Raw genomic sequence first — 18,060 nt, forward strand, 5'->3', positions numbered from 1 at the left:
CTGCATGTGTTGTGTGGAAGTAAGCTGTGTGTTGTTCTGAACGGTCTATTAATGTTTCCGGGCACCAATCATTCCTCCTCCTCCTCCTCCTCCTCCTCCTCCTCCTCCTCCTCCTCCTCCTCCTCCTCCTCCTCCTCCTCGACTTTGCATTTGAAAAAAATACATGCACCCTTCCCCTTTAAGAGCTCACTGGCACCAGAGTGTTTGCCGTGCGCTGCGCCCGAGCTCAGGTGTTGCGCTCTCCACCGCCGGCTTAGCGCCTAAAGATACTAGTGGAACGCCTCTTTTAGCGCTCCACCAACCTCTTAGGGCGAAGCCACTGAATTTCCGGCAACGGGGCGCTACTTTGGGGCGGGCGATAACTTCGGGCGGGCGCTAAGCTTAGCGCCCCAAAACTGTCTATACTGAAAATCTAGCCCTAGGCTTTTTGAAGACATGGATACCCTTTGGCCTTTTCATCCTTGATGGGCTCTCTGCTTCATCACCTGAGTCATCTGGTCTGCTTATGGCACAGTTTATACGGTAAACTCTTTTGACCAGTTCTAAGTCCTCACAAGCTTTGTCACCCAGTAGTGAATCAAGCCTTTCAGCCACAACAGAAAACATGAGATGATGCACTTTGTCTTTGACTGTCACTTTAAGTCTGCATACACCTAAGCTATCTATTTTCTGTCCATTATAGTCCTTCAGTAGTACTGACTTTTTCTGTATTTTGGGCTTTTCTTTCATATTGTTAATGTCACTCATACTGATTAAGTTTGCTTTTGCCCCAGTGTCCAGTTTCAATGTAACTAATGCTCCATTTATCTGCAGTGGGATCATCCATTTGTCTTCTTTTACTGCATTAACTTTATGTTCAGCATTGTCTATTTCTGAGGGCTGCACATTTTCTGTATCTTTTTTGATATCGTCACATGACACCATTCCTACAAAAAATGTCTCACTTACATCAGTGTCTTCAATCACATTAACTCATTGCCCTTTCTTAGTTTGTACTTTTGAAAAGCATTGTTTGGCAAAGTGATTCTTTCCATTACACTTTGTGCACATTTTTCCAAACGCTGGGCATTGTCTTAACTGGTGTTTGTAACCACAGCGTTTACAATTAAAAATTTCATCCTCCGATTGCTTTTCATTTCTGTTCTGCCCACGTTTCTTCCCCTTGTAGGACACAGCACCGACAGCAGCATTATCACTCATTACATTCGCATCATTATTGATTTCACTGAAAGTCTTCGCGTGATTTCGAGCTAGCTCGCTGGCTTTGCATATTGTCACAGCATTTTCCAATGTTAGTTCGGTTTCTCTCAACAGACGTTCCCTGACTTTTTTATCATGAATACCAAACACAATCTGGTCACGAATCATGGATGCTTTGAGCTCAGAGCAATTACATGTCTGTGCTTTCAGTTTCAGATCAGTTATAAAGCTAACAAAAGTCTCATTTTGTTGCTGTGTCCGAGAACGGAAGATGTATCTTTCATACGTCTTATTCTTTTTGGGAGAGCAATGTGCATCAAATCTTTTTAGCACATCTTCTAATTTTTCTCTGTTCTCCGCTGGATTAAATACAAATGTATTAAATACCTCTATCGCCTGTGGGCCTGCAACCGTAAGCAGCAACGCTATCTTCCTTGCGTCTGGCTTCGTACCGAATCCGATGGCTGCAATGTAGAGTTCGAATTGTTGTTTAAAAATCCACCAATTGTAGTCGACATTTCCCTCGAGATTCAAATGCTCTGGTGGCTTCAAATTCTCCATGTCGCTTTTCACAATTTTCAGCAGATCTTCACCACCCTGGTACCATGTTATGTTCATTAATAACTAGACATTCTTATTATGAACACAGCTAGCTTCTAGCTAGTAATTTATTCAGTACACATTCTCTAGGTACAGTATCTGTAGAGGCTTCCATGTGTGCTCCTGTGTGCAGGCTGCCATCTTGACTGTTGCCTTGTGGGTAGCCTAGCCTCATGGGTAATGTAGTCTTAATGTATGTATAGCTGGGTAGTGTAGTTTTATACATACAGCTATATACAGCTCTACTGCTCCACCTAGTGTCCACCACAGAATGACATGTTATTGATCACTACACGCAACTACGCTCAGATTGACAGGGAGGCCCTCAGCCTAGTATGGGGAGTAAAAAAATTCAACCACTATCTGCATGGGCAGAAATTCACCTTGCTGACTAACCACCAACCACTTGTCTCCATCTTTAATCCAAAGAAGGGCGTTCCGGTGATGACTGCACAATGGCTACAAAGATGGTCCCTTTTTCTAGGGGCGAACCAATATGAAATAGAGTATAAGGGCACGAAACAGCATGGAAACGCTGATGGGCTATCACGCCTGCCACTGCCTACTGTGGAGGAAGCACCAGCAGTGGACCCTATCGAAATATTTTATTCGTCGATAATTGAACGCTTGCCAGTAACTAACGCGGATATAGCGAAGGAGACCCGAAATGATCCGACACTGTCTCGGGTATATGATTTGACGGTGAAAGGATGGCCAACACATGGCGACTCACCGTTGCCGGCATTCTCATCCAGAAGAGAACAGCTGTCAGTATGCCAGGGGACAGTGATGTGTGGATCCCGAGTGGTAATTCCACCCAAGTTAAGGGAGAGAGTGCTCAATGAGCTTCACGAAGGCCATCTGGGAGGGGTGAAAATGAAAAGCCTTGCTAGGGCTTATGTGTGGTGGCCGGGGCTCGATCAGCAAATCGAGGACCTAACAAAGAGCTGCTCAGGATGCCAGAAGGTCCAAAATGCACCACCACATGCCCCTCTACACCCATGGGAGTGGCCCTCCTCTCCATGGCAACGGGTGCATATTGACTTTGCTGGTCCATTCATGGACTCAATGTTCTTAATAGCAGTGGATGCGCACTCGAAATGGCCTGAGGTGATCAAAATGTCCTCCACCACTACAGAGAAAACGATTGCAGTCCTATGGACCATATTTGCCAGGAACGGCTTGCCAGAGCAGATTTGCTCTGATAACGGACCACAATTTGTGTCCGAAGAGTTTCGGAAATTTATGAGAAGGAATGGGGTAAGGCATTACACATCCGCCCCGTATCATCCAGCCACAAATGGATTGGCTGAGAGGTTCGTACAAACCTTTAAAAAGGCAATAAGGGCCATGTGCGATGATGACATTCCACTACAGCATAAGGTGGACAATTTCCTGTTAGCCTACAGAAATGCGACACATGCAGTTACCAACCAGACCCCGGCCATGATGTTCTTTAACCGAAGGTTGAGATCTCGTCTGGATTTGCTCAGACCAAATGTGCGAAGAAATGTTGAGGATAAGCAATTCCAGCACATCAATAAGAAGCCGACAAGGAGCTTCAATGTAGGACAACCAGTCTTGGCCCGCGACTACCGAACAGAGAAATGGCAACCAGGAACGATATGCACACGGCAGGGGCCACTATTGTACACATTGTGAGACGCCACGTCGACCAGATCCTAGCGTCACAGGAACGAGTCAACCCCATGTCTCGAGTACCTGGGGATGAACCCGACATACCAGTAGCATCTACCTCAGAACCAGTAGCAGTGGAACCCGATGAAAAGGGGTCAGAATCGCCTCTGCACCAAGAACAAGAACCTCAGGAAAGGCACTATCCTGAAAGGGTCAGGAAGCCGCCCCAAAGACTGAATCTATAAATGGACTATTTCAGTTAAATGTGCATGTTAAAGTGTTAACTGTTATTTGAATGTTATGGGTACTGTTAATCTAAAAGGGGAGGAATTGTAGTGTATGTACCTTTAAGAGAGAACTACTTTTACAGCTCCTGTATACTGTAGTACCGGCAGTGACCACACCTGTATATAAGCCTTGAGCAGGCATCTGTACTGTTAGTCTTTAGACTACCCTCATCCAGTAAACACCTGTTGATTGTTAATCTGCAGCCTCCGCCTAGTTATTGAAGAACACCATACCTTAAGATTTACGGATTCAACACCTATGTCCTCCTGAAGTCTGTTACTAACCTTCTCATTGTTTACTACATTTCCAAGTTTCGTGTCATCTGCAGAATTTGAAATTATGCCCTGTATACCCAAGCCCAATTATAATATACATTGGAGTCAGTGTATATTGTGTGTCCAGAGCCAGATTATACTGTCCTTACAATTTGTTCTCACTTCTCTGAAAGTTGGAGAACCGCTGTGTATATTGAGGCAAATGCATGACAACTTCATAAGTGCATGTATGTGCACAGTTGCAGTCCAACTTTCAGAGGAAGCTAAAGTGCCCAGTTCTGTGTACCCTGTATAATTGTTTTTTACATAACTGAGGTGACATTATTGTCTCAGTAGCGTTGCTCCTATTTCTAGGTTTCCTCAATAGAGTTTGTAGTTCTGTGGAGCAGCTTGATATAATTTGCAATATCTTTTTGTATTTGTTAAGTAATTTTGAAAAGGATGGCAGCAGGGTAGTTTGATAGTGTAAGTAGCAATTGATGTGTATGAGCTTCAGGACTATATGTTACCTCACTTTGGTGAGTATTGCCATTTCTTTTGTGCATTAAGGCCACTTGTTGTTCCCCCACTGATGGATGCCCCAGCTGCGATCAGATAACTAAGCAATACCAGTGATGGAAGCAGGAATCTTCCTGGTGTGCAGAGCTTAGTAGCAGAGCCATTAGAGGAAGCCCTTTAAGACTTTTCATCAGTGTCCATGGGAGGCGCACAATCTCTACATGTAAGGCCTCATTTCTTTTTCTCCCAATACGCAGCAGCAATTCCGTCAGGGCTCCCCTCTGCACTTCAGGCTGGGATTCTTAAAGTTCAGTAGAATAGTCTTTCTGGACTATTAAGCAACTTTGCCTTGGGAGACAACCGCTGAGCAGAAGTCAATTCATTGTTTCACTCACGAGGTATTCGAGCACCAGGAAAGGAATTCTACTTCTGGGACCCAAAAGAATAGTCCCTCAATTTAGTCCGACAGTTTTCTCTGGAATCTAGTTGACTTTAAGGGCATATACTTTTGTGAGGTCTTTTGGTACAACAAAACAAGTTCCGAGCTGCTTCTATATCTCAGGACAGAGGGGCCAATGAAGGGTAATAACTTCATTTTCTCATTAGCGCTCAGATTTTTCTGTGGCTGCTGTCTTTCAACAAATGCATATGTGTCTTAACTTAAATAGCTGGCACACGAGATCATCTCCTCAAGTCCCGGAACGCCATGCAGTAAATACTAGATGCATTTTGAAAATTGGAATTTCTAATGAATGGAGAAAATTCTAAATGGTGCCTTTGCAGAATCTCACATTTATTGACACCTTTCCAACAACTCTAGGAATATATTTCCTATTCTTGAATTGATTCCTAAGCCTACAAAGAAGGTAAAGTCTGTCCCTCAGCCAGAGAGGATTTCAGCGTAACACTTTTTACATACTCTCGATCTGATGGTTTTAACAGATTGGATAGAGGGTAGTGAATGATTGAAATGCACTGCCCAAGGAGTTGATCAAGGCTAATTACATCAATCATTTTAATAGGGAGTTGGACAGGCATTTGGTGAAAAAAATCAATTGAGCGATTTCAGTAATGAATTGCATTCTGTTTTTGAACGTGGGGGTGGCCAGGTGGACAAAAATGGTCGTTTCTAATCCTGTACATTCCAATTTTCTTACATTTCTACATTATTAAACTTTTTTTTTACAAAATTGCACAAATATTATCTATACTTTGGTTAACCAAACAAATCCACTTTTAGTAAGATAATAATTAGCATATACATTGCACTGAAGCATTTGATATACAATCATGGTTTTTATGCCATAACCTCCCCACGGAATATTTTTCTTCTGATTTTCTCTCCTTGCCCCTCAACTAAAGGTTTTGACGCATGCTGGGTATGGTCCTCTGGTATTTTTAAGTAGTCACTCTTTATGTGTGTTGGTTGGTTGTTCAACTGTGGGGAGAAGGCTGTACCAAGTAAATCCAGCCACTTTCCTCAGGACACATACATTTTGAACAGGAGTTGCTGGATAGAATCAAGACTGGGAATCTTGGCAAGTTGTTGGATAATGATCAGGAGCAGAGTGGGGGGACTGAGACACTCAGAATGGGCCTGGAAGGCAGGAAAGAGCAGGGGCTGGAACAGTACAACTATGAGAAGAGGCTGGGAGGGAGTGGAGCAGAGCTGTAGCACTTGGGGGATTCCCACAACAGAGCAGAGACTTGGAAGAGTGGGTAAAAAGCCCAGGGTGGGGGTTAGAATGGGACCTACTAAGAAGCAGCGTCTGGGCATATTGGGTACAGTGCCCAGGATAGAGAGGTCATGTGAATGTGAGGTAGAAAAATAGGGAACTATCATGGTTGACATTTTTTCCAGTGATTTAATTAATCCATTATGTCTCATAGTTAGCATGATCAACCAGCAACTTTAGAGGCTCACTACAATATTAGAGACATACAATGTTACTGAAAATATTATATTTCTAACTTAGATGGATTTGACTGCTTACTGTAACTAAATCATTTTGATAGCTTTCAAAATCCTTAGTTGTGGTTGCCTTGCATTGTAAGTACTGATAACGTTAAGTTTTAATGATGTTGGAAACATTGCAATGGAAATTCTTTCTGTTCTGTTCTTCTTCCAGAAATATTTGCAAATGTCATCTGCTTGGATGTGGATGTTGTGAGACAGCACATTCGAAAAGCTCTACCAGATAATTGGATGAAAAGGCTTGGTCATGTGACATGGGACTTCACAAATACCCAGCACCCTCCAGTGCACTGGCTTGCAGAATTTTGGGATTTTCTGAATAACAATTGTAGAACTCTAGATAAATTTGAAGGGTTGCCACTCATACCCCTCAGCCCTCTAAAGGATTGCGTGAACAGCCGCCAGCTAACACACTTGTCCAAGAATATTACAACCATATTTCAAATGCAAAACGGTTCCAAGTTACCAGATACAATCGCGAGTATAATTACAAGAGCTGGAGGCAATGTACTTCAAAGTAGTGATGAATTTCTAAAGCATCAGCAATTAGCTGAGTATGTGTTTTTACCAAACCCAAATAATGTTTTAAAAGTGTTTTTAAATCTGGGTTGCGATCAAGTAGTAAAAGAGATCGGTTGTATGTCAATTGAAGACAGAAAGTCATTGAGAAATTATCTTGCTGAAGCAGCCACATTTGATACTGATGAGATAAATATGTTATTCAAGTTACCGATCTTTCAACAAATGAATTCTCTTAGGCCTACAAATAAAGGGCTTATCACAGCTGGAACACATGGAGCTCTGAGTAATGACGTTTACCCTGAGATCCCAGATGACTTGCCTCTACCTGAAATTGTACTTCAGTGTGTTGACGAGAAGGACAGGAAACTCCTGTTGCTGAAGGGAAAGTTACTGACAGCAGCAGATGTTGCATTGCTCATGTTGAAAGGAGTAGAGACCCAAAAGTATCAGGCTGAACAAATCGAAAAGGTGATGCCCTGGATTCTAAAAAACTGTGAGATACTTTTTAAACAGAAACCAGAATTATTCAACAAGTGCAGAACACTTAGGTTCTTGACATCAAAAGACAGAGTTTTGCAGGCTTCGACCTTATTTGATCCAAACAATGTGACCTTTCAGCACCTCTTTCAGTCAGAGTTTCAACACTTCTTCCCGCCTCCACTTTATTGTAAGGATGAGAAAATTCTGCAGGCACTGCAGAAACTTGGGCTAAAATCAAAAGAAGACAGTATTTCACCTGATGACCTTTTAAAGGTGGCACGATTGATAGACAGACAACACAGCCAAGCTAGTGATACTAGCAGTGTTTGTAAAAAAGCAGAAGCTTTAATTAAAGTGTGCAACACAACCTCCATTTTGGCCATTTGTAGTTACCAGATAGTGGAAGAATTATGTTCTTTGCAGTGGGTGCCCTGTAACAGTCTCCCAAAAGAATCGACAGAGCACAAAAAAATAAATACTGATTTTAATAAACCTGAAAATGTAAGAGATTCAAGGTATGCCAACATTATTGGGCTAGTGATGCCACTTACTGACAAATTTACTGAGAAAGCATGCAAAATCTTGGGACTACTGAACTTACCACCAGCTGAGAAGGTGGTTGAACATTTTCTATTGATAATTGACCAGGTGTGCACCAATAGTAACTCACGCTACAACTTGCTGACGGATTTGCAAGATATCTATGAGTATATGCAGAAGAACCTCACTCAGTTTAAGGCTCTGTTACTGGCCATAGAGCGGCCATGGGTGTGGAATGGGGCTGGGTTTGCACAGCCTCATAATCTTGTTTTCTCCTATCCTGAAGATTTAGATCTCGGCTATTATGTAAAGAGAGTCCCACAAGAAATATCCCAGTACAGGGAGTTACTGACTGAGTGTGGAGTCAAAGTAGGCTACAGCAAAGGTGAAATTATTCAAATACTTTATCACATACAAGATAATACAGTTAAACTGAATTCTGGCTATGGTAGCCCAGGTGAATTGAAGACCATCATTTCCATACTTGATTGGATGCGCAGAAATAATCTTTCATCTGATGATGACCTTCCAGTCCCTGTATGGAAAGGCACCCAAGGTGGATTCTGCTTGAAACCGCATTCCAAGGCTGTTTTTTGTGATTTAGATAAGGGAACACTGGAGGATATTAACAAATATGAAGAAAACTTTCATGTTGTTCATAAAGAAATAAGCCTTGCAATAATTGAGTGGCTAAATGTGCCTGCCTTAAGCAGCAAAGTTATGCATCCTGAATTAATTGGAATTGAGCAGTATGGACAAGCGGAACCCCTTGTACTGAGAATTAAGAACATTCTGAAAGAATATGATCAAGAACACGATCTCTTCAAAGAGATGCTTCAGAATGCTGAAGATGCTGGTTCAACAGTTTGTAGTTTCCTAGTTGACATGAGACAGCACAAAGATGCACCTGAAAGTCTCATTGATCCTGGCATGGCCTCATGTCATGGACCAGCACTTTGGTCATACAACAATGAGTGTTTCACTGATGAAGATTTTTACAATATAACAAGAATTGGGACAGGTTCCAAGGAAAACCAAATTGATAAGATTGGTAAATTTGGACTTGGATTTAATTCTGTTTATCACATAACTGATGTTCCATCCATTCTCAGTGGAAAATACTTACTTATTTTTGATCCAAATGTTACTCATCTTAAGAAACACATTCATTCTGTAAGCAACCCTGGAATAAAACTTAATCTTTATGAACATAGACGGTTAATTCAAAAATTCCCTGGACAATTTAACCCTTATAATGGAATGTTTGGCTGTAATTTTAAAATAGCCACTGGAGAACATTTCTATTATGAAGGGACACTCATTAAGTTACCCTTCAGGACACCAGAGGAGGCTGCAGTATCAGGGATTTCCAATAAGTATTATAACCAGAAACACATCATGTCCTTGGTGGATAGTTTCAGGCAAACATCAAAAGATCTTGTCATATTCCTAAAGAATGTGAGAAAAGTTTCACTGAAGTTTATCAGCGAGCATTCAGCTCATGAAAACCAGATAATCCCTGTATTCAAAATGGAAAGACAAATGCTGAATATCATTGAGATGGCAGATAATTTCCCAATTAAAAAAATGCAAGAAAATGCTATGAACATATTGGAAAGCACTAATAAATTCTCTAGAAAAATCAGAAGTTTGAGCATCTCAAGTATCATACAGTTTACAGAAGAAACCATAGATAATCCCAATCATATAAAATATTGGTTGGTTCATTCATGTTTTGGAATGGCCAAAGCCTTGCAAATGGCCTGCAGTAAAACAACAAATGCTTTTTTTGCCCCTCCTCTTGGAAGTGTGGCCATACCACTCAAAAAGAAGAAAGAAACTGGACATTGGATGCCAAACACTGAAGCCCATGTGGGACAAGTGTTTTGTTTTCTGCCTCTTTCTCTTCAATGTGGTCTTCCCGTTCAGATTAATGCATCTTTTGCAGTCACCTCAAATAGGAAGAATATTTGGAGTTCTGGGCCGAAGGGAGATTGGAATCAAGCCCTTTTGGAAGATGCAGTTTCTGCAGCTTACATCACGTCTATTTCACTCATGCAGCAAATGTCGCAGAAAGGAGAATTTGAAAATTATGACTACTACACGTTTTGGCCTAATGTGAAAAATGTAGACAATCAGTTTAGTGTTATTGTGGAAAATTTCTACAGAGCAGTTACACATGGAATCAATGGTGTTACAGTCAAAGCATTCAGCAATGGAAAAGACTGGTGCCCAATAAACCAGGCTCGTTTTTTGGATTCATCAATTCTTAAAAACAAAATAGTAGGAGAAGCTGCTGCTACTGAATTTTCCAAATACCTTTCAAAGCCCTTTATTTCAGTTCACTTACCAGAGTGGGTTAAGCAAGGCTTCATTGCCAGTGGATGTGGGCATTTCATTGAGCTAAACACATATAATTGGGAATTGTTTTACAAGGAAATTGTATTTCAGAACTTAAATGTTATAAATCCCAAGACTAGGAATGATTTTATTCTTTATGCAATTGATATGAGGGATTCATCTATTGATGAAATGTTGCGCATGAAGCCATGCGTTCCAGCTAGTGGAAAGGGAGATCTCCAGTATATCAACAATCTTGTACATCCAGAAGGCAAGATAGCTTGTCTTTATGATGAAGAAGATGGGCGCTTCCTTGTCGGAACTCCTGAGGATTTTCTTCATCCTGAGAGGTTGTTAAGGCTAGAGATGCTGGGGATGGTAAAAGACAGAATTGCTTTCCCTGAGTTAATTGAAAGAGCAGAGACAATTAAACAAGTATGGGGCCTTGATCGGAACAAAGCATATCAAAGAGTTCGTCATCTCTTGGATTTGCTCAAAGACATAAATCAACTTAATAACGATGACCTACAAAACTTACAGAATATCCCATTCCTTCCTGCTTTTCTCCCACATAGTCGGGATAAAAATGGTCCTGTAGATACTGTGATTTTGATGAAAGCAAAAGATTTGTACAGTTGCAAATGCCAAGCACTAGTGAATATGACAGAAATGGTTTTAGACAAAGAACTGTTGAAAGGGACCAAGCTGTCTACAGAAGCAATTTTCTTTCTAGGTTTGAACAGGCAACCACCCATTGAGACAGTGTTGGAACAACTGAAACACACATATACGTGTAATAATCTAGCAACCAGTGATCTGAAAAGAATAACTAAAGAATGTTACATCTACTTGACTAAACAGTTAAAGGGAGATTCAGAATCAAAAAAGGAAATCTACAATGCTGCTCAAGAATTCCCCTTTATTTTAGTTCATGGACAGTTTGTGCCTGTCAAACTGGTTGCTCGTAAGATTTCATTTGATACTGCTCCGTACCTTTATGAACTTCCCAAAGAATATGTAGAATGTGAGGAACTGTGGAAGTGCCTAGAGGTAAAGGAACATTTTAGACTGCAAGATTATGTCTCTGTCCTCAAAAGAATGTCAGAAATGTACCAAGGATCAAGGCTCTCCGATAGCGATCTTGCTGTGTGTCTTAGAATTGTGACCACTGGATTCACTGAGGCATCAGAACAGGAAGACATCTTGCAGAGTGTTCTCCTGCCCGATCAGAACTGTGTCCTTCACTCTGCTCAAACATTACACTACAACGACACACCATGGCTTGTTGTAGGAGATGATGTAAATCTCTGCCATAATCAGATAGCTAGAGAAACAGCTGTCCGCTTCCATGTTCAGACAACAAAACACAGGGCTATGAAAAATCTACAGGTCAAAGATTTGTCCATATGGGCACAGGAATTTGGCCAGCAGGAAAAACTGACAGTACGTTTAAAAAATATCATCAAAGCTTATCCATCCAAGAAAGATATACTAAAGGAGTTGATTCAGAATGCTGATGATGCTGAAGCCTCAGAAATCCATTTCATTTGGGATCCCAGAAAACATGGCAACACAAAGACCTTTGGCGAGGAATGGAATACACTTCAAGGACCTGCACTATGTGTTTACAATAACAAGAAGTTCACAGACAAAGACATTGAAGGTATACAACAACTTGGAGAAGGAGGCAAGCGCAACAGTCCAGAGAAAACTGGAAAATACGGACTTGGTTTTAATTCAGTGTATCACCTGACAGACTGTCCCTCTTTTATGTCAGGTGACAGTATGTTGTGTATCTTTGACCCTCATTTGGCTGTGCTTGCCACAGCAAAGCCACATTCCCCAGGTGGTATGTTTATAGTCAACCAGAAGTTTAAAAACACATTTGAGGATGTTTATACTACCTTTCTCCCATCCTTCTTCAATCTTGAACTGGGTACCATGTTCCGGTTGCCATTGAGAACAGTAGAAATGGCAGAAAAATCAGATATCTCAAAGCAGGCAGTCACAAAGGATGTAATTCTAGAATTGCTAGAGGTATTGAAAGAAGATTCTGATAGTCTCCTTTTGTTTTTGAACAATATTAAGAAAATTAGTTTTCATAAAATGGACAAAAAAATAAGCGAACTGCAGGAAATATTTACTGCAGAAGTTGAAATGTCTCAGGAAAGCACCTGGGAACAGGAACATCTGAAGCATTATATCCGAAAGTGTTCAAGTTCCACAACTGTAATATCCAAAATGGAATCTTATCAAGTGATATATGAAATGGAGATTCGATCTTCCATCAAACAACCAACCAAATGGATTTTGGCAAATAAGGTGGGTGTTGCTGATGCTGAAGTGACTGAGTCAGTGCATAACTTTTGTTCCAGCTTGGGTCAAACACTTCTGCCCCGGAGTTCTGTTGCTGCTTGTATTAACTGCAACAGTTTTCAAGGTAAAGCCTTTTGCTTCTTGCCTTTACCCATAGAAACTGGTCTCCCTGTCCACATCAATGGAAACTTTGCTGTTGACTTTGCCAGGCGAGACCTTTGGAAACAGGATGGACAAAGTGGAAAGATGAAATGGAACAACTTTTTAAAGTTACACCTGATTGCACCTTTATATGCAGATTTACTTGATTACATTCGGATAAGTTTATCTGGCAGCAGAGCAGGTCCTCTCAAATATAACAGTATGGAATTATGCAGAAACAGTGTTGAACCCTGTTACCTGTGGTTCTTCCCTCATGTTTCTGAAGAAGTTCCTCAGGAATGGCAGTTAATGATAAATCATGTTTACAGATGCATATATCAGAGGAGTCTTTGTCTGATCCCTATAGTCAGACATGATAGTAATCAATTTCATAATGAGAAGATCATCAATATTACTTGGTCCAGTTTGACTAAAGAAAAGAGAGATGAAGTTCCTCACTTTGTAACCGTTCACATAACGGGAAAACTGATTGAAATTTTAGAAGACATTGGTATGAACTTAGCCCTACAGTCTGACTATATGACCAAAGTTTTGAAAGGTTTAGAAAGAGCTTGTATGGATGTCTTTATTTTAAATCCAGGCACAGTCAGAAAATTTCTTCAGATCCATCCACTGAACAACCCAGATGTAGCAAAGAGTAACTATCCTTTACTCCTCAGTGACTCCCTGATTAAAGATGGCACCAGATGTATGGCTCTTTTGGACTACTGTGTCTCTGATATCAAGGAAGGAAATTATAGTGCTATAAATCATTTACCTCTATTGGTCACACAAGATAACATGTTGGGAAAATTTAAACGTGTCTCTCCCAAATATATTTCCAAATTTCATGATTTATTTCCGGAATCCCAGGAGTGCTTTGCAAACTATGATGTCAACAAGAAATATAAAGATCTCTTAATGGCAGCTGGCTTTTTAGAAGACTTTACAGTTTCGAGGGCTGAGCAATTCATCAGAATCAAACTTGGGTATAGATTTCAGATTAACTCCACTGACCCACACCTATGGCTGAACTGGACTGAAAATGAGCAGTTCATAGAATGGCTGAAGAAATTGTGGAAGTATTTTGAGAGCCAGATGAGATGCGATGATGATAAGGAGAACACATTTGATAAGCTCAAGTTATTATTCTCAGACCTTGCAATTTTACCTGTATTATGTCCCAGTTATAATGATCGGCACCTGCTTGCACCTCTGGGATCATTAAATAGTGTTATCTGTGAAATGACCCAAACTAGTGTAGCACAAATTCTGTTAAAGCTTGGGTTTGCTAAAATTGCTGCAGATTATTTTTCCTTGAAGGTAATGTTTAATTGCATCAGACTTCATTCACTGAAGACTGATGACAAAACCTCCATTCTACAACATCTGCGTCTGACAAAATTAAACTGGAATAATTTAAGTGAGTGGGAAATTGAAACCATTTTGAGGTTTCTTCATTCTGGAATGGAAACAAGTGATGATAACAATAAGTATCAGGAACAGCTGAAAACTCTCCCACTTTTTGAAACAATGGAGGAGAGTTTTGAAAGTATCGAAATGTACAATGTGATTTACATTCTAACTACTCAATTCAGTGACACATTTCCAAATTTGTATAAATTGGACAGCTCATGTACGTTTTTGAAAAAAACAAGGATAAACACTGAGGTGTCAGAAGATTTGGGGATTCAAGTTATTGATGATCTGCAGTTCTTTATGGATTATATCCTTCCTAACATTGAACAAATATTTAATGATCAGAAACTGGATGTCATGCGCCTGTTGTATAATATAATCTGTTGTTATGGCATAACCTATGAAGTGAAGAAAGAACAAATTGTGTCTAGTCTCAAAAATGTAAAACTGATCGAAGCTAAGAATGGGATATTTCAAAAGGTTTCTTATTTCTATGAAACCAGTGAACGCTTATTTAAAATTATGATTCCTACAGAAAATTTTGTTCCTGAGAATTTTTTTAAAGATATGGGTTGCCACCTTGATGATTCCAATTTGAACAAATTACTAAAGGATCTGGGCATGAAATGCTCTGTATCTTCAGATGATTTTATTGCTTTTGCATCACAAGTTTCAGGAGAAGTGAAACAGTATACTCCTTTGAAAGAACTAATTGAAAAAAGTGATGCGTTAGTCACATACTTGTGTAATGTAGATGAGGAAAACCTTCAGAAGAGTTTTTATGAAAATGTGGCAAATATTAAGTTTGTTTATCCACACAAAGTTCGGGAGAGTTTACATAACTTGCATTCTCCTTATGCAGAAGGGAGGAATTTTGTTGCTTTGAAGGATTCATTGGTGAAACAACGGGATGAAGACGAAGAACTGGTTTGGACCTCCATGCCTATCCTACCATCTAAATGCAGCCAGTCAAGAAATAATGTAAGCAAATTTAAAGCTGTGGGTGCTGTTTATATTCCTCCAGAAACTTTAGTCATAGCAAACCTTAAGAACATTTGCTTAGCTGCCTGCAAAAATCACAGTGCCTTAAAAACCAGATCAAAAGTTCTTCAGACCGCTTACGGTTTTCTTCAAAACCATTCATTTGATGCCCAGTCCCTGACAGATCTTCCAATTGTTCTTGTAGAAGAGGACACTAAGCTGGTAAAAATCAACCAGGTAGTGTTCTCTTTACAAAATTACCACGAGTTTTGCCCTTACTTATATCGGCTCCCCCCACTGCTAGCCCCATACCGTGAGTTTTTCCAGAAGTTGGATGTTGCCCTGGAGCCATCAGCTTCCCACCTTGTCCAGGTACTTAGGACTCTTTATGAAGATTCCAGCAAAATAAATAGTTTAAATTCAAACCAAATGACAACTGTGAAACAAAGCTTATATCACCTGTTTACCCTTCTGAAATCCAAGATAGAGGAACGAGTACTTGAGAAACTGAAGCCATTGTATCTCCCAGCAAGTGATGGCATTCTGTATGCATCAGACACATTATGTTTTAATGACAGGATTACTACAGGTTCTAGAAGAGATGCCAATGTTTTAAAAGGAAAGTTTAATTTTCTTCTAGATCTGGGTGAATGCTACCTCAGTTCTGATCCTTACAAGCAGATAAATCTTTTACAATTTCTACCTGAAGAAATTCGCCCCAAGATGCTTTCACAATTAACAGAGGAAATTCTCAATGAATCCGTTCTGCGCATATGTCCATATGGAGATAATTGCACATTCAGAAATGATTTCCACAAGCTTCTTGTGTCCTCTAGTTTTAGAGGTGGGTTAGTGAGCTTGTTAAAGGGCCAGTGCAGTGGAGAGATGTCTGTGAGTGACATTGAGCGTGGTTGTGAAAATGTCTTTTCCAAAATGCAAATTATTTGTTGTGAGAAGCTGGAAACAATCCTTTGCTTGGGGTCAAAGCAGCTGAGTAATACCAGCATTGAAAAACAAGTCTACACTAAGATGAGCAACATGGGCAACGGCGTGGTTTACCTGGAGCACAGAGAGAATATACCATTCAGCATGAAAACTGTCATAATACATTCTTTGGCAACAGAGATTAATTTACTCTTGAAGAATGCCTTAAACAAAGACTCACTCTTAATCCTGGTGTTGATGCTCAGCTGTGAACAGCCACATGACATCCAGAAAGTATTGGAAGACAAAGGCATCCACACTAGTAACTTAAAAATCCAGATTCCCCTGGACCAGCCTAATCCTGGAGAACCCATTCCTGAAGAACTGATTCACACACTGGAAATGGATATTATGCATAATTTCAGAGTTGGTGAATATGTGGGTTATAAAGGCCCCTCTTCCAATGACTATGTGTATGCCATTTTTATTGAGCGTTTAAGCACAGACATGTTTATCAAAGATATTAGGATGCAAAAATATAAAATAAAGATAGGTCCAGACTCGTTCATTGTAGTCAACCATCTTGATCTCTATAAATTCACTCAACAAAAAGTGCCTGAGGAAGTGTGCCACAATCTTGTTGTATTGAATGTACCAAAGGGCAAACAGCAAACATCCAGCCAGAAATATGAATCATTTGACAACATTAAGAAAGAAATTCAGGAATACCTGAAAGAAATAAGGAATCTCCCGAAGGATGAGAGGCAGAAGGCAATCCGTCGTCTCTACCTGAAGTGGCATCCGGACAAAAATCCAAACAACATTGAAGTGACAACGAAGCTGTGTCACTTTATTCAAGAGAAAGTAAAGCAGCTCGATATAATCCAAGCTGAGAATGGAAGCAGCTCTTCAAATTACAAAAGCTCCTTTTCTAGTAAAGAGGATGATTTTTCTTCATTTTTTAACCAATGGAATAGTGAGGCATCAAGGCATAAGCAGAGCCAATCACAGCAGAGAAAAAGTCAGTCTGCCAATGAATTCTGGTCATTCCCAAAGAAAAGTCAGTCCAATCCAGAAGAGGCTCAAAGATGGTTTAGACAAGCAAAATATGATCTTAAAGCAGCATTCAATGACCTGGGCTGCACTGGTCTAGACTGCACTGCCACTGAATGGCTTTATTTTAAAATCCATCAAGCTGTGGAAAAAGCTTTAATTGCTGCCGAATACATGAAAAGTGGAAAATGGGTTAGTGACCATAGCATTACTTACCTAGCTAGCCAGGTATCGAGATACAGCACAAAACTGTCAGACCTCGAGAGCATGGTGAACAAACTCAAGGAGCACGGGGTAGACAGCAAGAAGACCCAGTATCCCAACTACCACTCACAGCCCCATGTCCCAAATGACCAATTCAAGGCAGGACATGAGCAAGAGGTTCTGACTTTAGCACAAACAGTGTTGGACAATATTGGAGAATACATCATGAGTAACTGATTGAGAAAATCCTTCTGTTCAATGATCAATACTGTTTCAGTGTAATTAAAAATCAATACCTGACTTTGGCCTAGAAACATTGTTTGAGCACAGACATTGCAGGATACACCAAACTTCTTTTAATGTGGTTAAGTACATCAAACCTGTTACCTACAAATACTGATCTCCGATGACCTGTACTTTAACATTGTACACACAAGTTTTTGACACTGAGGTGCCTGCCATTCAAACAATTTACTGGAATGGAAATGCTGACAAATGGTTAATAATTTCACTGTAATTTACTTGTCAGTTTCTCTTATGTACATACCTGTTAAATAAATGTTTCTGTTCAGTGAATATAAACTGAATCTAAAACCATTTTCTACCTGCATTTGTTACATTCCGTTTTGTAAACAAGAATTTACAAATAAATCAGTTCAATGAATA

At 40.1% G+C, this 18,060-nt stretch overlaps 1 protein-coding gene across 2 annotated transcripts in view; it reads left to right on the forward strand.

Moving 5' to 3' along the window:
* Positions 1-18,060, forward strand: part of LOC147099689 (sacsin-like) — a 38,878-nt gene extending 20,818 nt beyond the window's left edge. Inside the window, exon 2 of one of the 2 annotated variants that reach the window (XR_015073900.1) lies at positions 2,230-4,240. Coding sequence is in view for 1 of the 2 variants with exons in the window: in XM_085969061.1 (XP_085825187.1) it covers positions 6,706-17,631 (10,926 nt within the window). In the remaining variant the exon portion in view is untranslated. Of the gene's footprint in view, positions 1-2,229; positions 4,241-6,628 lie in introns of those variants that run through there. The other variant, XM_085969061.1, reaches the window with a different exon arrangement.

The sequence above is a fragment of the Somniosus microcephalus genome, chromosome 28 (assembly GCF_052327205.1).
Source record: "Somniosus microcephalus isolate GS21.2 chromosome 28, FLI_Smic_1.0, whole genome shotgun sequence".
Lineage (NCBI taxonomy): Eukaryota > Metazoa > Chordata > Chondrichthyes > Squaliformes > Somniosidae > Somniosus > Somniosus microcephalus.